This window comes from Conger conger, chromosome 8, assembly GCF_963514075.1.
Source record: "Conger conger chromosome 8, fConCon1.1, whole genome shotgun sequence".
Taxonomy (NCBI): domain Eukaryota; kingdom Metazoa; phylum Chordata; class Actinopteri; order Anguilliformes; family Congridae; genus Conger; species Conger conger.
Window position 1 is genome coordinate 60,084,083 of NC_083767.1, and position 26,948 is coordinate 60,111,030.

A 26,948-nucleotide genomic window follows, 5' to 3' on the forward strand; every position below is an offset into this window, starting at 1 on the left:
TCACCACTTCATCTCATTCTCCCTCCCTCTTCCTCCCCATCCTCCTCCCCCTCCTCCCACCCACACTTCCTCAGCCCGCCGTAACCTCCACTCCCTCTCACCCTCTTCCTTTGCCAGCACCGTCACCGCCTCACTCCCCCCTCTCAAATCCTTCTTTAAACTCCCCACTAACTCTGCATCTGCCACCCTCCTTTCATCTCTCTCCTCCGCCTTTGACTCTCTCTGTCCCCCTGCCTCAAAGCCACCTCGCACATTCCCTCCCAGTCCTTGGATATCTGACACCCTCTGTACCTCCAGGGCCAGCTTCCGCGCAGCGGAGAGGAAGTGGGGGAAATCCAGAGACGCTTCAGACCTCATGACTTACCAGTCTCTCCTGGCGGCATTCTCTTCCGCTGTCACTGCCGCCAAAGCAAAATACTATCAAACACAAATTCAGAACTCCGGTTCTAACCCCCGGAAACTTTTCTCTATTTTTTCCTCTCTCCTCAACGCACCGCCTCCTCCTCAGTCCTCCTTCCCTGCTGATGACTTTGCTGATTTCTTTGATGAGAACGTCACAGTCATCCGCAGATCCTTTACAACCACCGCCCCCCTCACTGTGCCCTTCCCCCCCTCTAGGCCCATCCCTTCCTTTTCCACTTTCTCCCCCCTTACAGACTCTGATGGTTCTCAACTCCTGCTCTGCCACCGCCCTACAACCTGTGCCCTTGACCCTATCCCCTCTTCTCTTCTCCAGACTATCACACCAGACATTCTCCCATTTGTCACCTCCCTTGTCAACTCCTCCCTGTCTTCCGGCTGTTTTCCAGCATCCTTCAAGAGGGCCCACATCACTCCGCTGCTAAAAAAGCCTGCTCTGGATCCCTCCATCATCCAGAACTACCGCCACTACTATCATCTCTTCTTCCTTTCCTTTCTAAAACTATAGAACGAGCCGCTTCTACTCAACTTTCTTCTTTCTTTTCTAACAACAACCTGCTAGACCCCCATCAGTCTGGCTTCAGATCGGGCCACTCGACAGAGACTGCGCTCCTCTCCGTCAGTGAGTCACTCCATGCCGCACGAGCAGCCTCCCTCTCCTCTGTCCTCTTCTAGATCTCTCTGCTGCCTTCGACACTGTGGATCACTCCATCCTCCTGTCTGCCCTGTCAGCAACGGGCATCTGTGGCACAGCCCTGGACTGGATTGAGTCCTACCTCTCTGGTCGCTCCTTCCAGGTTGCCTAGGCTGGTTCGGTATCGACACCTTGGCCCCTCGCCACAGGAGTTCCCCAGGGCTCAGTCCTTGGCCCGCTTCTTTTTTCTCTTTATACTCGCTCCCTTGGCCCTGTGATCACTGCACATGGGCTATCCTACCACTGCTACGCAGATGATACCCAACTCTTCATCTCGTTCCCGCCGTCCGATACGCAGGTTTCAGCCCGTATCTCTGCTTGCCTGAGGGACATCCAGAGCTGGATGGACAACCACCATCTAAAGCTCAACCCAGGCAAGACTGAAATGATATTCATCCCTGCTAATACCTCTCCCCATCTGGATCTCTCCATTTCCCTTGGGGATACCACACTCACGCCGTCACCCAGTGCACGGAACCTCGGTGTGGTGATGGACAGCAGACTGTCCCTTTCCAAGAACATTGCGGCGGTGACCCGGTCTTGCAGGTTCTTCCTATACAACATATGGAGAATCCGCCCCTTTCTCACCCCCTACTCGACCCAGCTCCTGGTCCAAGCGATGGTTCTGTCCCGCCTGGACTACTGAAATTCCCTCTTGGCTGGCCTCCCAGCGTCCGCCCTCCAACTCATCCCGAATGCAGCAGCTCGTCTGGTCTTCAACCTTCCTAAATACTCACACGTCACCCCCCTGCTTACTTCCTTTCCACTGGCTGCCTGTCATGGCTCGCATCAAATTCAAAACATTGGTGCTAGCCTTCCAAGCAGTTAAAGGGTCTTCCCCAGCTTATCTACAAAAAATCATCAGACCCTACACCCCTGCCAGACCTCTTCGTTCAGCCTCCACAGGCCGCTTGGCACCTCCCCCTCTCCAAACCTCCACCTCACGCTCACGACTACTGTCTGTTCTGGCTCCACGGTGGTGGAACGAACTCCCCGTTGAGGTCAGAACTGTAGAATCTCTCCCCACCTTCAAGCGCAAGCTGAAGACACGCCTCTTCAAGCAGCACCTCTCCCCACCCCTCCCTACCTCCCTGTGAACCTTAATTGTTGTCTCTGTGACTTGCTTTGTGTATCGGTATTTTTAGTTGGCTAGGTAAGCAGTGTTTGGATAATTAACTTTGGTCACTTTTGCTCTGTTTGTTTGTTTCTTTGTTAAAAAAAAAAAAAAAAAAAAAAATTGGCCCACGTCCTTATCTTTGTTGTACAGGTAGCAGTTGAAATTGTACTTCCCTCTAGGGTCTTTCAGCGAACTTATCCCTGGTTATGGGTATGCACTTCGCTCTGGATAAGAGCGTCTGCCAAATGCCAATAATGTAATGTAAAATAAAAGAAAGCAAATAATAATAAGAAGGAATATAAGCCTGAATCTTTGGATAGAATCATTATCTGTTTAGGGTTAATTATTCCTGCAGTTCCAAATAAGGGATTCAGCTTTGGGTACACCTGGAACAGATACAGCTCTCACTCCACAGAGCCAAAACAGCAGAAATGGTGTCATTGTCCAAATACTTACGTTACACGTCATTATCCAAAGTGACTTACAGTTGATTAGACCAAGCAGCAGACAATCCTCCCCTGGAGCAATACAGGGTTAAGGGCCTTGCTCAAGTGCCCAACGGCTGTGCGGATCTTATTGTGCCACTGACCTTGCGGGTCCCAGTCATGTGCCTTAACCACTACACTGCAGGCTGCCCGTATGCACTGTACTGTAAGCACAGAAATAAAATAAAAAGATATTCCGCTGACATGAAGGCTCAGTATCCTGTAGAATCATGAATCATGATTCCCAGGCAGAACCATGCCATGCAGAAACCACACACGACTCAAACAACCAACATGTGACCAGGTTCACAAGAGGAAATTAACATAAGCCATCTTCCTCTTTCTGAGCCACAGTTGCCAATCAATCATTCGGGATGGCATCATGGAGGGACAGTCAGCCGTTTGGAAATGCTGGCAGAGCCCAAACTCTGGAAGAACAGGAGAGGGGGCGTGGGGCAGATATGGCCGATCTCAGACTGGTACTCCTAGGGGGCAGGAATTCTGGAAAAAGCTCTGCAGGAAACATCATCCTGAGTAGAAGTGTGTTCGCAATCGGAACGGTGAACCGCAGATCTACGATGAGGCGGGGGACGGTCGCCGGCAAGACGGTCGCCGTGGTTGACACTCCGGGCTGGGATTATTACGCAGCCTCCATCCCACGGGAGGTGGAACGGGAGATGGAGCGCAGCGTGTCTTTGTGCGCCCCGGGGCCCCATGCTTTCCTCCTGACCATCCCTGTGGGTTCAGACATGATGCAGACGCGAGTGGACAAACATATGCGTCTGCTGGGCCAGGCTGTCTGGGGCAACACGCTAGTGCTGTTCACCTGCGGGGACCGGCTGGGCGACGCAACCATAGAGCTGTACATTGACAGCAATGGTGGAGCTTTGAGGAGGCTGCTCGGAAAATGTGACGGCAGGTACCACGTTCTCAATAACTTAAACAAGAGTGACAAAACTCAGGTCACAGAGCTCCTGAAAAAGGTAACTTATTGTGGAGGCTACAGATGTGAGATACCCCAGCGTCTTGAACCAAGCGGCCAGTGGGAGCAGGCACAAGTGAGTCAGCGATGGACTGAGGGATGCCTGAGAGAGGAACAGTGCCCTGTCGAGAGAGACCAGGCTGGGAAGCGGAACCGAAAGAGTGCAGGAACAACAGAATCCAGCCCGTCTTTAACATGTGAGTGCCAAACTCTTATTTTTTGCTTGATATAAGAGTCCACAGCAATTAAATCACGCGGATTTCAGGTAGAAATCGTAATTTAATTACACTTTCTATATCAATGCAGTGTTTCCTGCAGTGTTTTATAGTTAAGGCGGGACTGGCTTTTGCTCAGCCGGCCCACCTTAACCGTAAACCACTGTGGGAAACATTGTATTCATATAGAATTTGTAATTCAATTATTGATAATGAAATTAAATTGCACAGAGTATAAAAATAAATAAATGACTTGTGCAAGCAAGTCCTTGAAAAAAAACTAAAATTAGTTTGCATGCTTTCCTAAACCATTGTATATATTTCATGAGATGTAATGGATACTTTCTTCTTCTGCGACTGAGGATCAGTCAGTAGGGGTGGCATCGTGGAGGAACAGTCTACTATTTGGAAAAGCTGTGAAAGCCCAAATTTAGGAAAAACGGGAGAGAGGGTGTGGGGCAGGTGAGGCTAATCTGAGACTGGTGTTCTTCCGAAGCAGGAATTCTGTACTCAGCAGGAAACACTTTGTTTCACGATTTTTCCGTCTTTTAATGTTTAATGTTTAAAAAAAGCAAGTCTCCCTGAGACATCTTACGATTTCCCCAACTGGGTCGAAACTGCATCACTTACCCTGTGAACAAACATGTGCAGAAAAAAAAAAAATTCATCCAAAGAATGTAGTCGGTTCAAGTGTTCACATGGCTTATATTCACCTGTTAATTGGATTGTCGAAAGGTTTAGACTACCCCTTTTAATCTGAATAAAATTTTAATTGGAATAGGATCATTTGTTCCGATTGTGTGGTTACATGAGGCATTTTTATTCAGATCGGCCTGTTGATCCGATTAAACATGGCTACATCTAAACGGGGCTACTGAGTGTATCACTACAAGGCTGTAGCATGTTGTCAAAGATCTGTGTTGATACACCTTGATGGAGAGAATGTAATTTTTGTGATTAATTTGATCAATTTTTACACCGGGAGATCAAATTAATACTTGATAGGTCATTATAAATATGCATTAAAAATAAAACCATTGAACCTGCCTTACATTAAAGAATCTATTCGGCCCACTTGCCAATGTTAACTGGAGTTAAAGAACACCTCGCCTTGCAAGCCCTTCCTACTGATTTATTATACACGAACGCCATCTATTGGCAAAAATTGGTATTTGCCATTCATTGAATGATACATTTTGTTTGAATTGAGAGTTCTCAAGCAAACGTTTTGTTTTTTATAGCTGCAGTTGCATCATTTGTGGTACACATATCTTAGTTATATAGCTAGCTAGTTCCATAGGCAAATAAGTTGCTTGCTCGTAACATAGTTGGTTAGCTAAAGTCTCATCCATCCATTATCTTAACCCGTGTATCCTGAATAGGGTCGCAGGGGGGCTGGAGCCTATCCCAGCATACATTGGGCGAACGGCAGGAATACACCCTGGACAGGTTGCCAGTCCATCGCAGGCCACACTCACCATTCACTCACACAGGAAGTAGCAATTTTCAAGCATTGTAACTGTGTTATTAATGTATGCTTCTATGACCTTTTTCCACCCTTTTTCCACCCTCCAACCCTGAATCCTTCCTCCAGGCCCCCCAGTGAACCAATCTGAGGATGCGCTCACAGAGACTTTCCGAATGCCGTCTCCACACATGTCCGGGGAGAATGTTTGTAGGCGCACAGTGGTCACCTGCACAGACACACTGCAGAGCCGGGAGGGAGGGAGGGAGCTCCAGGAGTACATGGGCGTGCATTCGGGAGGCAGCCACACAAGTGACAACAGATACCGGGGCAACTGTTGTCAGGTGGCCCCGCGGCTAGGGAGGGCGGAGGTGAGTGGAGCCAGGTTCTACGGCTGTGGGGAGACCCAGGGAGCGGGGGGCATGTGGAGGCAGGGAGACAGACAGAGAGGGAGGGGGGATCCAGGGGATCCACTGGCGAGACACGGACGTGTGCTGCAGCAGCTCGGTGAGGTCAAGGAGACGCTCAGACAGAAACTGGTCCGGGAGGAGGCGGCTCTGACACGGAGAGAACAGGAGAGAGACACTCTGCAGGCAGAGATAGAGAGACTGAGAGAGAGCAGTGTGGAGAAGGACAGAGAGATAGAGAGACTGAGAGAGAGCAGTGTGGAGAAGGACAGAGAGATAGAGAGACTGAGAGAGAGCAGTGTGGAGAAGGACAGAGAGATAGAGAGACTGAGAGAGAGCAGTGTGGAGAAGGACAGAGAGATAGAGAGACTGAGAGAGAGCAGTGTGGAGAAGGACAGAGAGATAGAGAGACTGAGAGAGAGCAGTGTGGAGAAGGACAGAGAGATAGAGAGACTGAGAGAGAGCAGTGTGGAGAAGGACAGAGAGATAGCGAGACTGAGAGAGAGCAGTGTGGAGAAGGACAGAGAGATAGAGAGACTGAGAGAGTGCAGTGTGGAGAAAGATACAGAAATATTGAGACTTAAGGAGGAAGTAGTAGAGGTGAGAGAGGAGTATGAGGAAGCTGCCAGAGAGGTGGAGATGCTCCAGACACTGGCAGCTCAGCTAAACACCGCTGATGAGGTGGCAGGAGGAGAGTGAAGCCAGGCAGGAGAGTGAAGCCAGGCAAGAGAGTGAAGCCAGGCAGGAGAGTGAAGTCAGGCAGGAGAGTGAAGTCAGGCACAATCTTCTCCTTACAGAATATGAGATATATCGGCTTTCATGATTTGGATTTTTTTTTTTTTTTTTTTTGTGAGTCAATGGAAGGCTCTCCTGATAATATTTTAAGCTTTTATATTTATATCATGTATACTGTACCAATGATATCAAGACATAAAAACTGGTGTATTTGTGAAATAATAATAATGCAAAATGTACAAACCTAAATGTAGAAGCATATTTCTCTATAAAAAACATGGCGTATAAATTTGGTTGAAAAAAGAAACTGCTATGTCATATGATATTATAAACTATTTTATAAAGCATTTGATAAAGTACCGCATTACAAACTTATTTAATTTTCAAATGAGGACGATAGGAATTACAGGAATTGGTTACAGGATAGAACACAAAAAGGAGGGATCTTATTTGAGTCGAGTATTGTGAGAAGGATCAGTGCAGGGACCACTGCGTTTACTCATTTACATGAATGAACTTTACATGGGGGGGCACGGATGGTGCAGTGGGTAGCCTCACAGCAAGGAGGTTCTGGGTTTGAATCCCTGTCGGCCGGGGCCTCTCTGTGCGGAGTTTGCATGTTATCCCCGTGTTCGTGTGGGTTTCCTCCGGGTACTCCGGTTTCCTCCCACAGTCCAAAGACATGCAGGTTAGGCTGATTGAAGAGTCTAAATTGCCCGTAGGTATGAGTGTGTGAGTGAATGGTGTGTGTGTGCCCTATGATGGACTGGCGACCTGTCCAGGGTGTATTCCTGCATTTCATCCAATGAATGCTGGGATAGGCCGCAGCCCCCCTGCAACCCTGTTCAGGATAAGCGGGTTAGGACAATGAATGAATGGATGAATGAATGAACTTTACATGGGCATTGAAAGTACATTAGTTAAATTTGAAGATGATACAAAACTGGGAAGTTTAGCTAACAGTTTGGAATCTACTAAACAGAATCCAGAAGTGGCAAATAAAATTCAATATAACTACATTTAAAGTTCTACACATGGGAAACATAAAGCAGGATTACTTTATGACTGGTACTTAATTGGTCCAATTGAAAAAGACTTGGGGGTAATATTTGAGAGCCGTTCAGGTTCTCATCAATGTGCTGTTGCAGTAAAAAAAAGGCCAGCAGAATGCTTGAATACATCGCCAAGAGTATTGAGTATAAATGTAAAGAAGTCATACTCACCTTATGCAATATCCTTGTCAGACCACACTGAGGATATTGTGTGCAGTTCTAGATATCATACTACAAGAAAGATGGAGGCACTCGAAAAAGGTTCAAAGAAGGGCAACCAGATTGATTCCATGTACAAAAGATAAAACTGATGAGGAAAGACGCTTAATCTCTTCAAGTTTAGGAGACTTCTGATGAGAGATGATTTGATTTCAAGCACTAGCTTCTCTGTCTTTCCGGGGGGAATTTTTGAGTGGGGAGTCAGTTTGACTGACGTTAAATGAGGAGGGGGAAGCAGAGTCGTAGCCTATGGCTCTGGGGGGAGGAACACGTGCCAATGCATGAAAGTGGATAGAAAAAAAACATACACAGTCAAATGTATATATTTTTTGCAATCGGTATACTTGTTTGTATGGTTATGAAGAATTGACAAAATTCTGAGGAAAAAGTTAAATTTCACTGTATCTAAATTCATGGGCTTAACAAAATTAACTACAGGTAATTTGTCAGGGTGAGCTTGGTTGGCAGAATGAGGGGGCATAAAATTCACAAAAGGATAAATTCCATGCAGGTTTTGGGCAGATTGTTTACTTTGTTTTCTTTTGCACTTTTTTGGTTAGATTTGAGGTCAGAGTGGAGAATCTGTCTGCAGAAGACTCACCATTTTGTTTTCATGGGAGTTCGAATAGCTATTTGTTTTAGACTAGAGGCTTTAGTCTTGCTCTGGCCTGTGTCCTGCCCAATGCCATAATGTATGTATTTTAGTTTTGAGGCTTGTTTTATGTCTTCATAAAAAAGTATATTTATTTTTATTGTATTGATGTTTCCATAAATGTATTTTGAACCTTTGTATTTTTGAGCCCAAGCGACTTTGTCGTGTTCCTAGTGTGCTTGCCATGTTAGTTGTAACATAGATTTAGGCTAGATTTGGGACATAACATCAATATACAGCAAATGTACATTTTACATTTACATTTTAGTCATTTGGCTTTAATCCAAAGCGACTTACAAGTGCATAGGTTCTTCCACAAGTTAAAGTATCACATCCATAACTAGTAAAATACACATGAAGTTGTTTCTTTAAACATAGTCATCATAAATGCAATTTTTTCTTCTTTTTTTTGTAATGTAAGCTTGCAGCCTTCTGTAAGATGTGTCTGATGGAATCAGAATATTTATTGCCATGTCAAGGCCTGTACTTAAATGATTCACAAATCATGACAGCCTCATATATCATTGTCCGTTTACATAAAGAATAAGTGAAGCAACCTCAATCTGGTTTCAACAGCATATTTAATGGAAAGAAGAAAGGAAGTGTGAAATGAAAACAATTTCATTGCTGTATAAGTACAGTACTGTGCGAAAGTCTTAGGCACATGTAAAATAATTCTGTAAAAGGGAAGATGCTTTTTTACTATTTTAAAATAACATAAAGAGCAGTAAACAGTTATAAACTAAATCAAATCAATATTTGTTGTGACCACCAATTAAAACTGCATCACTTCTCTCATAAGAAAATCGGTTGGTTGGCAAACACGTTGGTGAACTTGCTACTGTTCTTCAGCAGACTTTGGCTGTCTTGCTTGCTTCTGTCTCTCCAGGTCATCCAAGACACTTTTCAAAGTTTTTGTCCGAAAAGTGGTCCATTAATGTTATTTTTCACACAATACAAACAATTATCTGTAACATGATTTTTTTTGGAAAGTTAGGAAATATATTGCTCTTTTCTACGTGCACACTAATGCAGAAAACTAAAAATAATCATTTATTGACCAAAATAAAGACCTAATTTCTGTATATTTTGTGCCTTTTGTTAGTTTTCAGTAACACTTGACCCAGTGTTTTCACTTGTGTTGTGAGACTTGTCGTTTGACTAGGAGAGATGAGACGGTCCAACAGTGTCTCTCCTTCAGAGCTAAAATGAAACTTAAACCAATGGACTTTGCTTTTACATATGAAAGCTGGGCTAATATAGTTGCATGTTAATATAGCCATTCTCCATCTCCCATAACCACACTCACTAATCCACATTAGCTGCATCCACTGACTTCAAACTGCCCGTGGCTAGAATGCTTAAACTGTATGATGTGCAATATGATGATCTTATGTTGTGATCTAAATACGTATAGTGCAGTTAGCTATAATTCAGCAGCATAGACCTCTGGAAGGGATAACCTTGAATGCAAGTTAAATACAATGCCTGTTAAAACCAGTGCCGGTAATGTTTTAGAGCAGGGGTGTCAAACTGAATTCCCAGGGGGCCGCAGTGACTGCGGGTTTTTGTGGTTGCCAATCAAAGACTTAAATGAGCCACGGGAACAACCTGAACACCAGCAGACACTGCAGCCCTCCAGGACTGGAGTCTGATACCTGTGTTTTAGAGGATGAGGTTCCATCATTGCTGGTGCCGTTGCTACAGACACATGCTCAAATGGCATTTGGAGGCAAATGCTCCATTTGTCTGATGTGGTAGCCATCAAATCCCCCTTGGAAAAAAAAAAGCGTATTTTTAAATTGTTCTAATGGAGAGCTCCCATTCATTTCTTTGGCCACCTCAGGATGCATCACTGCTCCTGTGTCTTCAACAAACGGAAAGGGCCCGTTCACCGTTTCCACGACTACTCTAGCAATAGAAAGAAGGAGGACAAAGACAAGACGGGGAAGAAGAGAAGTAAAAGAGAGGTAATATAAAATGCCGCCCCGCCCGTCGTGAGCGTGACCCCCCAGAGGTCGGCAGCAGGATGGGGAACGCCGCCCGCCTAGGGTTTGACGTTGACCACCACCTGGCTGTACACCTGCCGCAGGGCGGCGCAGTCCAGGGTAACCATCAGCTTGGTGGGCCCAGCTCGGCGTGGAGTGAAGGAGTCTGACCATATCTCGGAGGCTTTTGGGGAGATCAGGCTGGTGGGAAAAAAAACATGAAGGTGCCATTACTTCACACCACAGGCAGAGGGAGTGAGGGTCACAACGGGGTCAGCAGTCAGCAGTCATCATCACTGAGACGGAAATAGGGCTCCCTACCGCAACCTGCTCTATTCCGTTCAAGTGAAGACATTATGATGCAAATGTACAAAATATGGGCCCAAACGTATTTCAAAAGGCACCACCCCCTTTTAAGGCAAATGTACTCAAAGAATAGGTGCACTGCAGTTTTATAAGGAAATCTGCTGGGAAGTTGTTCCAAACACATCGGAATGAACTAGCTGCAGTTCCTCAGCTGACTTTTGTACCACTGCTTCTGCCTCTCCAGGTCATCCCAGACACTCCCAGACACTTTTCAGATAATTTTTTTTGCTGAAAAGTGTTCTATCGCTGAATATGTTATTCCTCACAAAATACAAACAATAGAATATAAAATAGAAATATTTCTGAAATATATATTTTAGCATATCAAATGTGCTTATATATGCTTAGCAATCAATTGCTTCATAGTTGCAGGTCCCCTGTTCACATTGCCAATCATGACAAATCATGCTCTGCATTTTCATTGCATAAACTAAGGAAAAAAAACCCCCCAAAAAAACCCCCATAAATGTCACTTTGGCATTGCTCCTGGTGCATGTACATATACCAGGATGAAGACATCGAAATGGTTCCGAGATGGGGCTTGTGCTTTGTGTGTATCTGACTGGCCCCATCTTCTATGTTCATTCCTGGCTGGTATTATGTTGTAAAACAATTAGGCCAGCAGCACCGGTGGTCTCCAGCAACACATTTTGACCAACGTGGTCTTCAGCGCACGGGACCAAATTGCAAGGAAAGCCATGCTGCATTCCATGCTAAGTGTGACAGTAGACCATGCTAAGTGTGACAGTAGACTATGCTAAGTGCTGCAGTAGACCATGCTAAGTGCTGCAGTAGACCATGCTAAGTGCTACAGTAGACCATGCTAAGTGCTGCAGTAGACCATGCTAAGTGCTACAGTAGACCATGCTAAGTGCTACAGTAGACCATACTAAGTGCTACAGTAGAACATGCTAAGTGCTGCAGTAGACCATGCTAAGTGCGACAGTAGACCATGCTAAGTGCTGCAGTAGACCATGCTAAGTGCGACAGTAGACCATGCTAAGTGCTACAGTAGAACATGCTAAGTGTGACAGTAGACCATGCTAAGTGCTACAGTAGACCATGCTAAGTGCTGCAGTAGACCATGCTAAGTGCTGCAGTAGGCCATGCTAAGTGTGACAGTAGACCATGCTAAGTGTGACAGTAGACCATGCTAAGTGCTGCAGTAGACCATGCTAAGTGCTGCAGTAGACCATGCTAAGTGTGACAGTAGACCATGCTAAGTGCTAAAGTTATTATTTATCGGACCATTTGGCTAGAGCGTTTTCTGAGTGTTCTACCTCATCTAAAACTGTTTGCACATCTGTTTTTTCCCCCCATTTCTAGTCATGCCTTTAATAAAGCCTCTACCATTTTGATCGCTGTCCCGCTAGTGACCTAACATGGAGGCGTAACGACACCCTTGTGTGATTATGACCTGCATGCCCCTGCTGTTCACCTGAAATGCTTGATTTTGGGAGACATGAGTCCTGGGCCGTCCATGCGGAGGTACACGTTGTCCAGGCTGAACTGAAACGGGTTGGTGAACTCCACGGACACCAGGGTCAATTCGCTCACCCGCGGCTCACCGATCACCTGCGAGGGAATAGAGGAACTCAGGTCAGCTGACTTGTGCTGACGCTCAACCTCCCCTAAAACAATAAACCAAGCCGCACCGTGGAAAAACTCTTCACTACGTTTTCCGTAAGTCCGTAACTACAAAATTCTGACTTGGCCTTTTTTTTTGCATTTGGCTTTCTGGCGTGGTTTTTGGACCTTGACGACGAGCTCGGGAACGTGCAGGGTGATGACCCGCATGGCGGAGACGATCTGGCTGTCTTGCTCCACGCGGCCGGTGACGATGAAGTGGAGGTTGCACTGCTCCACCAGCCTGCTCATGTAGTCGTCGGCCTGCACGTCCACTGACACCCGCTCGGCTGGAACACAGAGGGGACACATAACGGTAACAACAACAACAATACCAATAATAGCAACACTCTCTTATTAATGAGGGCAGCCTGTAGCGTAGCGGTTGAAGTACATGACTGGGACACGCAAGGTCGGCGGTTCGATCCCCGGTGTAGCCACAATGAGATCCGCACAGCCGTTGGGCCCTTGAGCAAGGCCCTTAAACCCTGCATTGCTCCAGGGGAGGGTTGCCTCCTGCTTAGTCTTAATGAACTGTAACTCGCTTTGGATAAAAGCGTCAGCCCAATGACAGGTTATGTTGTGTAATGTAACGTAAAAAAAGAGGTCCAAACTCACTCTGCCATGGGTCCAAGGTGACCGTCAGGGTCTTGGACTTGACCTCGTCGCTGGTGACGCCGGTGTAGTAGACCACGTAGCCGTTGACGAAGGCGTTGACGGTGCGTTGCTCCCCGCTGAGGTTCTTGAACTCCAGGGCCAGTTTGAAGTTGTCCCCGACGCTCACCTCCTGCGCCAGGATCTCCACCTGCACGTCCGTCTCGGGGTAGTTCACCTTCGTCCGTCCCATCCCGTACTCCTCCGCCTTCTGCAGCACGGTGCGCTCCTCCTCCGTGCCTGCGCGGGTGTCACACCAATCACGTTCACCGCTGCTGAGCCGTTCACGCCTGCCTGCGATTCTGACCTATCAGGTTTACGAATGTTGGAGCTTGTCCGATCGGATTTACCCGAGTGTGACTCTGAGGAGTCGTATTATATGACCTTTTATTATATTATATTATATGACGTTTTTCTGGTCAGTCATCAGTGAAGAAGTTGAGACCTTGACTGCTTTACTATTTGCATATTTTCAATTTCAGGGTTGAAAATACTTGTGTTTGATTTGCACTTCGTTGTACGTCGCTCTGCATAAGAGCGTCTGCTAAACGCCATGTAATGTAATGTAATGTAAAAAATGTAATGATCTGGCTTCTCTGAATGACATTATTTTCTTGAAAATTATAAACAGATATTCAGCATCGATACATGCTACCAATCAGTTCCTGCTACAAGCTGCCCTGTGAATGCAAGTTTTACTTGCGCCAAATATCGAGTCAGAGTGTGTCATCAATATTTAACCGCCTGTAAAATATTTATCTTTTATAATATGAAATTATTTATCGAACTGAAATGAGATATACTGGGTTACATTGAGGCGGCACGGATGGTGCAGTGGGTAGCACTGCCGCCTCACAGCAAGGAGGGCCTGGGTTCCAATCCCCGTCGGCCGGGGCCTCTCTGTGCGGAGTTTGCATGTTCTCCCCGTGTCTGCGTGGGTTTCCTCCGGGTACTCCGGTTTCCTCCCACAGTCCAAAGACATGCAGGTTAGGCTGATTGGAGAGTCTAAATTGCCCATAGGTATGTGTGAGTGAATGGTGTGTGTGCCCTGCGATGGACTGGCGGCCTGTCCAGGGTGTATTCCTGCCTTTCGCCCAATGTATGCTGGGATAGGCTCCAGCCCCCCTGCGACCCTGTTCAGGATAAGCGGGTTCAGATAATGGATGGATGGATGGGTTACATTGAGATGTAGGTCTTGTTACCCCACCTTCGGCGAATTTGTACTGGCTCGTGATGTCATCATACTGGTCTCGACCGATCGCTTTGGTCAGCACCTTGCGTCCCACGTGGGTGCTGTTCACTTTGACGGGCACCACGTTCCCGCTCTGGTCCCTCTTGTAAAAAACGACATCGCTGTTCACCTGGGGAGGACAGACACGGGCCGCAAAACAAACACGTACCAATAACCATTAAATGAAAGAAGAAAACAATGTTTTTCTTACGAAAACATTTTCAATTGGATTCAAGCTTGAAAGGGTTGCTTCACATAGATCAGGGCTGGGCAAGGCGGGCCATATCTGTTTCTGGATTTCAGACCAGCTTCTGCTCTTAATTATCAAATTATCCCAATCATTTACACGATTTGTCATTTTCAGGCAGATTCCACGATATGAACTGTAGCCAAGAAATATTCATGTCATTCATAGCATTTTATTGTGGTCTAATTTTACAAATTAATCGGTCATGGTACGTATGGTTAATTAGCTGATTGAGCAATGGTAACTGTGTCGTCAAATCCTGCGTACACACCAGCCCTCCAGGGCTGGAGTCGCCTATCCCTGATGCAGATGGTTACCCTTCTGCCCTTCTGAACTACGGAGCTGCAGAAGGGCTGAAGCTCTCTACCTCGGCATATATGAAAGGCGCGTCGAAGGGGAAGCAGATCTGTCCATGTTTGATGGCTTGCACAGATGCAGGACCACATCGGTACAGTCCTGAGGAAATCCGATTAAAGAGAAACAAGTCATTTCACAGAGGGGTTATGGTACCACAGTGTTTCAGGAGCAACAAACCTGATACAACTACTACTAATCATAATGCACGAATGATACAAGTCACGAGTCGGTTACTGATACTACTAGTACTACCACGAATAAATAATAATCTTGAGTTGGGTGGCTGACTCTCACCATCGCTGGTCTCCTGTGGGGTTGCGTCCACTACCTGCCAACCCCCGAAGCCTTGGGGAAGATCAGGCCTTGTCATGTAGCATTCGTTCCAGCAATGATAGTTCCTGAAGAGAAAACCACACCCATGCCTCAGCTCGAGACAGCGTGCTGACATCACAGCGGAAGGCACCATTGCGACAGAAGGCAGATGCGACAGAAGGCAGATGCGACAGAAGGCACCATTGCGACAGAAGGCAGATGCGACAGAAGGCAGATGCGACAGAAGGCACCATTGCGACAGAAGGCAGATGCGACAGAAGGCACCATTGCGACAGAAGGCAGATGCGACAGAAGGCACCATTGCGACAGAAGGCAGATGCGACAGAAGGCACCATTGCGACAGAAGGCAGATGCGACAGAAGGCAGATGCGACAGAAGGCACCATTGCGACAGAAGGCACCATTGCGACAGAAGGCAGATGCGACTGAAGCACATTAGCCACGCGGGTAGAGCCACTGCACCTCGTCGACGGCGGACCGTGACGTCGCTATGAACCGATCGATTTCGCTTTGCCCTCCATAGCAGCAACTCGCATGCTTTGCCCCTTCACGTCACTATGGTTACGTGTTAATCCATCGACCGGAAGACACGAGGCCAGGTTGAAAATACGGCAGCCATTAGACTTCAAAAGTGCTTTCTCTAATTGCAGTTTTGGAAATGTTATTCCAGGCAGGCAGCTCAGTCAGAGCCAGGGCCAATATTCCTCTGAGAGCAGCAGCACTGATCTAGGATCAGGTTCCTCTGTCCATTTCCTGACCTTCTCCGATAAGGGCTAAGGAGCAAAACTGATCCCAGATCAGTACTGTAAATGTGCAAGGCTTTCAGACTGTACGCTGCTCTGGATGAGAGCATCTGCCAAATGCCATAAATGTAATGTCTCGTCCCCTTTGTGCCAATCGGATGACGAGAAAGCTAACTCTAATCAATCTTTAGAGGGGTGCAGAAGCAGTTTTGAGCAGAGGCGTTAAACTGTACGCCCAAGTACAAAACTGCACATTTATGTAACACAAGCACTCCAGAGACCCTAATTTATGAGAGCTACCCTCTTGCAGAGTGTCCTCTAGGACTCATTCTCTTGGGGTCTTGGACCAGATGACTGAAGTCATTTTCATTGAATAGCAAGAAGCAACCACCCCCCCCCCCCACCCTCCTTTTCCAGATGCTAATCAGGAACAGACGGAAAGACGTATTTCCTCTGAAAGCCGTGTTTGTCATCCTTGACCCTGGCATACCACAGTGCGTTCCCTGTCCCAGATGAACACGAAGAATTCCGCTTCAGCAAGCCTTAAAGTCACGGACACTGTGGATGGAAGCTCTTATAGTGAAGCTGTTCTCGCTATAAATAGGCACGAAATAATATAAATAAAATACCGACGAAGATGTTTGCGGTACCAAACCGCACACTAATTGATTACATTTCAATTAACTCATCACGTGTGTCACTAGCAGTCGTTTTCTCAGTTGCGTTGGCAAGAACCCACGGTCGTAAGTAATTTCGATTTCGATCACGACAGCGTGTCACACGACGGACGTTTTACCAAATGGAATCCTTGGTGCGACCTCTGTCCACCTTTCCAGCCTCGTCAAGGATGATGTCAGTCTTTAAGTTGCCATCGTTGTCATGGGCGGAGTAGAAGTTGGTGACCACCCTGGCTGGGATCCCTAAACACCGTAAGACTGAGACAGAGGGCAGGACACTGTTAGATCAAGATATCACAACACAATTTAACCCAACCTGTTAAATAGGCTTGGAGCTCCTAGCTTGGAGAAACGTACTCATCGTCTGCACTGACAAAGATGCTAAATAAGATTTTTTTTTTTTTTTGCCTTTGTTCAAATAAAGGAATATGTTAATTTCTGAATCTGGAGCTTCCTTCCTCCATGGTGGATGGAGCTGTCATACATAATAAAGCACATCTGTACTTTTTGCGCTGGTTTTTGGTAAATGGGTAATGGGATATTTGTGGGCCATAAAGGGGGTTAGAATGCCTCGTGGGCGAAGCGAGTCATTGGCTTTCGGTAAAGAGCGGGTGAGCGGACCGCGTGCGCTTCTCCTCACACGTGTTGAAGACCGCGGCGTAGACCCAGCACTGCCCGTAGTTCACAGGCTGCCGGCTGGAGGCGTAGGTGACCAGGATCTCCACGCTGCTGGTCCAGGACGTGGGCGCGACGCCGAAACTGTAGTCCCCGCTCCAGTTCCCCACCAGCACCCCGTCGTCGTCCCGTGAGTTAACCTGGCTCCGCAGGGAAAACCGCAGAAACACGCGCAGAAACGAGACAGGACATGAGACAGGTGCAGACGTATTACCGACTCCGTCTTGCCACCAGAGAGGTGCATGGACTGTAAGTGGTGATTAGTCTCCAGAAAAGTAATATGGGTTTCGGCTATGATTAGGTGGAGCTCATCATATGTCTACAGTATTGGTTTGTGATTGAGCTTACCGCAGCGGAAGCCTTGCGGGCGACTTTGATGGGATCTCCGCGGTTAACGATGGGCATCTGAGCTCGGTCCATGACATACAGACAGGCATCGAGAACTCCGTACTCAAACTACGTCAGAAAGAATATGAGGGAACTCATGTTACATTTCCTGACTCTCCAAGACTGATATCAGACACATTGAATATAATTGACCATACACAGTTGGGCAGTGTACACACCAGTCAAAGTTGAGAATTTCTATGTGCAGAGTAACCAGGATTTGGAATTCACAGTTCTGGTTGGTGCAGCTCATTGCATGGTGCAGACATGTCACTAATGTATCTTTCAAAGCCCGATGTTGGCATGGCACCAAACAGTCAAACGAATATTTTCTGACATCAACAGTGGCAGTGCTGTAATGGGGAAAATGTGCCTCTTTCTTCCAAAGCTCCAGGTCTAGCTTACAGTTCCTGGACCCTTAAAACGAATTATAGGCAAGTACAATTAATAAGCAAAATGTGAGTATCTGGTCCACACAAACCAGTTATGTAGTTGTTGGATGATTTTGTATCACAGAAACAAGTTTTTAATTTGGGTCGTGTGCACTCACTGGGGACTCCGTGTTGAATCATAGCTACAGGGGGATTTCAGGGCAGTGTCAATCACCTGTCCAAAATTCCAGGGCCTTGCAGAAATGTCGCTGGCCTCCCCGTGGTAAAGGATTCCTGACTCTTCCAGGACGTACTCTCCTCTCTCTTCCTCTTCCTTCAGGAACACAGCGTCATCTGAAGGGAACGAGGACCGGCCAGGTGAGGCGACAGATGAGGCGGAATGTAATCTACAGTATACGTTGCTAGCCTGTGGACCCATTGGACTCGTTGCTCAAGGGTACAGTGGCAGTGGAATCTGAACCTTCCACCTCTTGAGTTATGGGGCCGATCCCCTGAGCACCGCACTGCGTTATACAACACCGTTATCCCACACCACGGACGGCAGCTTTTTACAATGCCGGCCATTTTTGACAGAACTTACAGACGCAGACCATTTAGGCACACGGTGGGGCTAAGCAGATCGTTTGTGGATGACTCTCGAGGTCATCGTTAGCGCATGACAATGACCTGACGCCCATGGGTTGAACAGGACGTAGACGTCTCGCTTAGAATCTCTCCGGGTCCTGCGGATTCCAAACGGGGTGATGACCGCCACGTAGGTGCGGAACCTTCCCACAATGCAGTCTGGGGCCGGGGTGATCCCCACGGTGACCATGTTGTCCATGGAGTCCAGGACCCGGCCCCTCCAGGCCCTGGTCTTCTCGGGGTCGGGGAACACGGGGATGTAGGTGCCCTTGCTCATCTGCGGGCTGGATCCTGGTACGGGAAGCAGATATGCATCAGTGCGATTGGTTAATAGCAGATATGCATCAGTGCGATTGGTTAATAGCAGATATGCATCAGAGCGACTGGTTAACCCACTGGAGTCAGCAAGATCAGATCAACTTTCCTTTCTATTCGGATGATTCACTTTGTGAGATTTGACCGTACAGATGCACCGAACATATTGATTGAAGCCTTAGAAATCTTGACTTCGAAATTCACCTATTGACACACAATATTAATAGTTTTAAAACGTTTTAAATTAGATGAATACGACCACTGCGATTTCTTAAACTTTACTCATTAGTACTTGAGTTTCGCGGAGTAGTTTTAAAAGATGTGTGAACATTCCATTTAGCCGTGCGTATATCGTGGATATTGGCACGGCTGGAACGCAAAAATGACCAGTAGAGACAATGGACCGGCCCGATCCGTTGCATGAAGTTGATTAAAATGACACAAATGTCAGAGCATGGCACATTCACCAGTTTTCAGTTGCCCTCAGACCCCAGAGAGCTAACAGCAGTTTGATTGGTCAAGATTTGAATGAGCTCAGTTACAGCTGACATAATTTACATTATTGGCACTTGGCAGACGCTCTTATCCAGAGCGACGTACAGTTGATGAGACTAAGTAGGAGACAGTCCTTCCCTGGAGCAATACAGGGTTAAGGGCCTTGCTCAAGGGCCCAACACTGTGCGGATCTTATTGTGGCTACACCAGGATTAGAACCACCAACCATGGGTGTCCCAGTCCTTTACCTTAACCACTACGCTACAGGACGCACATAATCAGTCCTACATAGATTATACAGTCGTCCTGTACATTAAATATGTATCCCTGTGCTAAATATGTAGCACTTTTTTTAATCTAAGGCCATGTTCAGACTGCAGCTAAAAGTCAGCAAAGTCCATCATACAGTAAGTGACAGAATTTGTCTTTAGAAGTATCAAGTATGGAAGTGTTTAGTGTGACAGTGCATGCTAATGTTGTCATAACTCTGTACTGTCTGGCAAGCACTAGTGGCCTTAAAAAATTAATTGAACAGTCACACACAAACAGATGTGCCATAGCATGTCCTAACTTGCTGTTTTGCTCAATTGATGTGGATTCGACCACCTGGTCAGTGGATGATGTCTTCATTAAAGGGAGGGACCCACCTGGGGTGTCTCGGTGGCGCAGCCTGTGGAGCACTGACCGCATGCTCATTGCGAGCCGCGACGTCGGCGGTTCGAATCCGACCGTCTGACATTTGTCGCATGTCTTCCCCTCTCTCTCGCTCCCGTTCTTCCTGTCTCTCTATACTGTATACTGTCCAATAAAGCTGAAAAAGGCCTAAAAAATATCTTTACAAAAAAAAGGGAGGGACCCACCGATGACGAACTCCAGCAGGAACTGGTCCTTGGCGGGTTCGTAGGCCCGGTTGAAGGTGACCCGGATCTGGAACTCCTGGGCCCTGCGCACGATGAGCAGGGCGTTGGAGAACAGGGAGGTGTGATGCTCCTTCTTGTTAATATCGTTCACCATGTTCACCTCCCGGATGTCCAGGTATTCTGGAAAAACAGCAAGCCAGCAGGATCGTCACACCCCCACGTCACAAATTCACTAATGGGGTGAGATATTACATCATTACATGACATTGTCGAGGACCCGGCCCTAGGCCCGCCTGATGAGAGATTGACAGAAGATGGGTTAGGCAGGAATGCATATTTTTCCTCTTACGGGCGTTCGTGCTACCACCTTGATGGCGTGTGCGAGGGGTTAACAATGCATTCCTGCCTAACCCGTCCCCCGTCAATCTCTCATCAGGGGGGCCTAGGGCCGGGTCCTCGACAACATTACATTACATTACATTACATTACATTAATGGCATTTGGCAGACGCTCTTATCCAGAGCGACGTACAGTTGAGTAGACAATCCTCCCCTGGAGCAATGCGGGGTTAAGGGCCTTGCTCAAGGGCCCCAACGGCTGTGCGGATCTTATTGTGGTTACACCGGGATTAGAACCAACGACCTTGCGTGTCTCATTTACCGTGACACTAATTAACCTTAACCACGACACCACCGGCCGCCGTACACTATATACACACGTACACTATATATATATACACTATATATGCTGCTTTTTATACTGTGTCAGCGTTCCAATATGCCAGTAAACATATTCATGGTCTGTTGTGATGGGGCACATCCAGAAACAAGCTCAGCTTCAACATGTGTTCTTGCGATGACAGATACAGGTGCCGTTAACCTGTAAGAGCGTTCAATTCTGTTCTATGATTGTTACTTTTTTTTATTGTACTGTGTTGCTTTGTACTTTATACTGTGTGCTGCAAACTCTTGGTCAGATCAGCTGTGAAAAAGGATTAATAAAAGATGAATAAATTGAAATGAAATGGTAGCAGGAGTAATATGAAAACATCTAAACAAAGCATCTAAAGGAAAGGAGAAAAAACCTAGCTGGAAATGTAAAAAATGTAAATGTAAAAAAGGAAATTGGTATAATCTAACTTCTTTGGCCTTTTCTTTTTGCATTTCAGAAGATCAGAGAAGAATGTCTCCTCCGTAGCATGTGATGCCAAGCAGTATGACTGTGACATTTTGTTTTGATTAACTGATCGACAGCTGAAGCCCTACGTTGAAAGAGCACTTGGTCATTTGTGGAAACCATTTGTGGAAAAACAAGGACTTCAAAGGCAAACCAAATGGTGACGAGCCTGCATTGCTTCAAAATCTGTTTCAGCACAAAAACCAGAAAACACTGGTTTTCCCCACATGCACAGGGGTGTTTCGGGGGGTATAGCCAAAACTGCTGCTGCTGTAGCAAAAAGCCCTTCAGAGAAAGAAGAGCTGTTGTGTTTTGATTAAATAATAATAATGAAGCAGTGAGTGGTTGCTTCACAATCAGTGGTCATGTGTTGCAGTCATTTTATGGGAAAGGAACACAGATGCACACACACACACAAGTACACAAAAACTCTAGCAGAGACGGTATGTTCACTAATCTGAGGAAAGCACGATTCACCACAGTGACTATGTGCATAGACCCCTTATCAGTGACACACAAGGTTCTCTCCAAAAACGCAACACGTAAAAATATTTTTAGCTCGTTTCCCAAAAACCAGCAGATTACAAAACCACATTCTGAAAGCGACCCGCGTCTGTTGCCTCTTTCTCTCTCTCGGCACACACGTCTTTTATACTGCAAACACACACACGTACGCACACACTCACACACACACTCACACACACACACAGACACACACACACACACACACACACACACACACACATGCACACACAGACACACACACACACACACACACACACACACTCACACACTCACACACACACACACACATACTCACACACACATACTCACACACACACACACACACTCACACACACACACACACACACACACACATACTCACACACACACACACACACACACATACTCACACACACATACTCACACACACACACACACACACACTCACACACACACACACACACACACACACATACTCACTCACACACACACACACTCACACACACTCACACACACACACACACACACACACACACATACTCACACACACACACACACACACATACTCACACACACACACACACACACACACACACACACACACACACACACACACACACACACACACACACACAGCGTGTAAACGCACTCTCACTGCGGGCCTCGCTCACCTGCCAGTGGAGGAAGTCCACGGGGCATCGGCCCAAACGGCTCAAACTCAGGAGAGTCCTCCCCCTCGGCGTTGGAGTTAGCCACCGCGGCGTTGCTGCGCCCCCGAAACAACACCTTCTTTTTGGGAACTGCGGACTCTGGCTGGGACATGGTTCTGGCCGGCTGCTATTTTCTCTCTCACCTTAAACCCAAGCAGAAGACAGGAGATGCGGATATTGCGTGCTACGGGATTCTTAATTTTCAACGATAATTAAAAGAAGGAATAAAATAAAAAAATTAAATGAACCTTTTCCTGTACCTTACTAAAGGAGGTACTGGCATGCTTATTATGTATTAATTCATATTAATTCATTGAAAACAAAAAAGAAGAAACAAAAAAATATATATATATTTTGAAAAGAACAAAAAAGTGGAAATACACGCACGTTTTATCGGAAAGACATCTCTACAAGAGGCGCAGATGTGGGCGACCTTCCCAGTAATGAAAATAAACAAATTAATTAGAAGAAGGCAGGGGGAGGGAAATGATCTGCAGATGCAGGAGGCTGGAACCATGACTGTGAGCCCCACCATTCAGAAATTAATTCCAGCTAAAATTGTGTTGGTGCTGTTGGTGACTGCAACTTAATACCCTTAGATACAGTAGTGCGAAAATGTGGGCACCCCTGGTCAAAAAGCCTTTTACAATTAATATCTAAGTGATAAGTGTGAACATGACACATTTCTTCACATTTTAAAGCAAGATTATTTTTTATTTTAATTCTTTAAAGTTTAAAAAAAAGAAAGAAAGAAAGCCCTGTGTCACTTAGAACTCCTTGGGCTTGTAAACGCTTCCTGTAACCAGCCAAGAGGCTTTCAGTTCTCACTTCCCCCATTCTTCCTGGCGGAACACCTCTCTCTCAGAAATATTCTTCTGCCACCTTGCATGTACAGCATGTTTGAGATCTCACCAACAATCTTCAAAAATATTAAAGTCTGCTGTCTGTGGTGGCCATTCCAAAACCTTCATCTCTTTTCAGTTGGCAAGGTATTCTCCTCTACAAAGGCTTCACCCTTTTTTCTCCAAACATACCTTCTTTGGTGGTGGCCAAAAAAGTTCAATTTTGGTTTTCGTCAGTTCCAAAAGGCTTCAGGCTTCTCAGTGTGTTCTTTTGTATACTTCAAACACTTCATTTTGTGTTAAGGTTGTTCTGTCTGGCAACTCTGCCATGTAGACCTTTGTTGTTTAAAATATGTTGAATTGCTGTCCTAAGAACATCTAGACCTGTGTTTGCGACTCTTTTTTTTGCAGCTTGTGTGGTTTCTTCTTAACATTTCTCACCAGGTCTCAGACCATTCTATGAAATCTTTCTTCATCTTCCGGACCTTGCTTTGACTTCACCTGCTCCATTTATCTTCCATCTTCTAATAATGTGACAGTGGAAATAGGTAGTTTGAAACATTGAGGGAGTTTTTTTAGCCTTCTCCTTCTGGGTGGAAATGAACCATTCTAACCCTGCAGTTAGACACTTGGCTCATTGGAGTTACTTCAGAATGCCCTGGAATTATAATCACCTGACTCACTGAAGCCCTAACAAGTAAATCACCTGGGTCTGGGCCTTAGTAATTATCTTTTTAAAAAGTAACAACAAATAAACCAAAAGGGCTCCCAAACTTTTGCACAGGGCCCATTTCCTTTTGAAAATGAAAATAAAAACAATCTTGCTTTAACATTTGAAGAGACATCTCATGTTTAACTCTGTACCAATTAGAGTTCAGGTTTGCTTTCAATCACATACTAATTAATTTGTTTAAATTGTAGCAGACATTTAAACTAGGGGTGCCAATTTCTGTACCCCACTGTATGTGATCGTGACTAATTTACATGTATCCTTATTGAATGATTGGCTACAAGGCATTAATATTTGTTGCATCAGAACAGAACCTGTTGTCAGTGGGAATGTTTCTTTTTTTGGGGGGTTATTTCTGTATGATTAGTGAATTACTAGTGTATGATATAATCTGCCTAGAATAAAAATGTTCTAAAACGTCTCGTTTGAGTTGCTGGCGGCGTATATTTCAAATCTGTTTTACAAAGAAGTCCTTCTATGTTTCAAATCAACATTATATAACACCAATGTGGAGTCATTTTTGACACACAATAATTTGTTTCATAAACTGAATTTAAGTGTGGTATAGTTGAGCTCATGCCATGATCTGCCCGACCCATTTACATAATAGTTACATAATTGGTGTTTCCAATTACAGCATCAGAGTATTGACTTAAAATGGAAAGTTGTGTGTGTGGTGACTATCATAAACTGCACAGTGAAGGCTCTGTTTGCCACAAACCACACCCACCATACGGACATTTACTGCAGTATTTTTGGCACTGATTACACAGGGGGGAAATGCTATTGCCTTTTACTGGCTGTTCTAAGGGGGTGGGGTCCTATAATTCTGTGGACCAATGATGGGTTAGCCACATTAAAACACCTTCCTCGGTTTGGGAAAATTAGCTGAATTTTTACTCTGCGCTGTTGCTGCATGCATGCTTTATTTATACAGCGACATTATACCATATTTAGGGGCTGACAATTGACCAATAGCAAGAACTTTGTAAGATTGATTCCGACTAGGCAGGGGAGAACAATTGTACCCTTGGGAAAAGTTCAGAATCTTTCTTCCATACAATATCCTGCAAAGTAAACAGATCCTGAGAGAATTTGATATATCTGTTCAGATATGGTTGACTGTTAAGCAATAAAAGTAGCAATTTCATGGATATTCAACAAGCAATCAATACGCCCCTCACCAGTCATACTATATGAATGTAAGTGTAGCTCATACATGCACACATGAAGTACGGAACAATGACATTTTAAAAATTTGAATTCACTGACTGTATAAATAAGCCCTTAAAATACTGCTTTTCCTAAAGGTGGCCACACATGCTCAACTGTTTTCCTAATGAACTCACGCTTCATCCAGAAGAGCACGTAGTGACGACAATTAGCATGGAGTTCTGAATTGAGGATAAAATTCAATCAACACTTTCATGCACTGTGTGAAGCACATTCAGGCATTACTTTTATTCTCCACAGTTTGGTGTCTTAAGTTTGGTGGTCATGGAATGTGTGAAATTGTGTTTGCATTTCCAGACGTAACAAAACAAAATGCAGAATACATAAACAGGCACTTAGTTAAAAACAATCGGGGTCGATCAATTCTGAAGCGAACATGTTTACTCTGCTTTTTTTACGCAAAACATTTAAAGAGATTGTGGCACATTTTGGAATAGGAGACAAATTCGAAGTGCACAGTGACCCCTGGCTTCTCCTAAACCCCTTCTGTACAAGATGCCCATGATCAATACTGTCATTAGCACTGAGTCATAGCCACACAGAACTGAATGTGACCTAGTTGCAGTCTCGTGATAACGAAGTGTCTGGGAACAAATGCTGCAACCTCTTCAAAGTAAGATCAGCATTCCAAGAGAATTACAAGCAGCCCTGCATCGCTCCTCTGGAACTCATTAAAAGAGCTTTTTTTTTTTTTCTCTCTCCCCCGGACACGCTCGTAAAGTTTCTACATTCCGTCCGGAATAACGGTGGGGAATGGGGAATCGGAGGGGGTGTGGTGGGTGTGAGGGTGGGGCTGGGGTTGCGCAGTGGAAGTGCGGTTGTGTCAGTTAAGCAGAGGAAAATGAAGCGGCAGAATGCATGAGCCCAGCGCTCACCCGGACTCGGCGATGAACGGCGATAGGCGCTACGGCTGCAGACAGAACGGCTGTGTCCCCTCCCGGTCCTACCTGGGCTGAAGAAAGCTGTGCTCCTGTGACCGGACCTCCGTGGGACTGTGACGGGCTGGGGTGCAGAAGCTCTGGTCCCGATCGTTGGAGGGGAACACTTATATTGCAGGGGGGAAGGGCGAAGGGCCCACTGGAGGAGGGGCGTGGGCTTCCACGGGAGAGCTCTTCACTGGTGCTGCCGGCCTGGTGGTTTGGGGGGGGGGGGGTGGGGGGGTGCGTGCGGGGTGGGGCAGGCGGCTGGATACATTATGAACTGGGTAAGGAATCTGCCACCTCTCCAAACAGACAGCTGCAGTGAAGCCCAGTCCTCAGTTTTGATGAAGAAGGGGGTCACTATGCAGCTAACACAATGTCTGTAGTGTTGCACATCTGTCACGCGTGCCTACAAGTTGCA

General features: G+C 46.0%; 1 protein-coding gene across 2 annotated transcripts; it reads right to left on the reverse strand.

Annotated features, from left to right (window-relative positions):
- Positions 1 to 9,007: 9,007 nt before the first annotated feature.
- f13a1b (coagulation factor XIII, A1 polypeptide b) lies at positions 9,008 to 26,657 on the reverse strand. Of its 2 annotated transcripts, none has more exons than XM_061251097.1 (15): positions 26,555 to 26,657; positions 22,764 to 22,945; positions 20,413 to 20,592; positions 18,785 to 19,033; positions 18,333 to 18,451; positions 17,688 to 17,795; positions 17,305 to 17,479; positions 16,784 to 16,922; positions 15,207 to 15,310; positions 14,923 to 15,011; positions 14,285 to 14,438; positions 13,042 to 13,317; positions 12,553 to 12,713; positions 12,236 to 12,372; positions 9,008 to 10,632 (listed from the first exon to the last, which is right to left on the reverse strand). In XM_061251097.1, exons 2-15 carry the CDS (start codon positions 22,912 to 22,914, stop codon positions 10,491 to 10,493), a joined length of 2,184 nt encoding a protein of 727 aa, XP_061107081.1. In that variant the 5' UTR covers positions 22,915 to 22,945; positions 26,555 to 26,657; the 3' UTR covers positions 9,008 to 10,490. The 2 variants fall into 2 exon arrangements, with proteins under 2 accessions (XP_061107081.1, XP_061107082.1); XM_061251098.1 differs by having other exon boundaries at positions 26,483 to 26,610.
- Between the last annotated feature and the right edge of the window lie 291 nt (positions 26,658 to 26,948).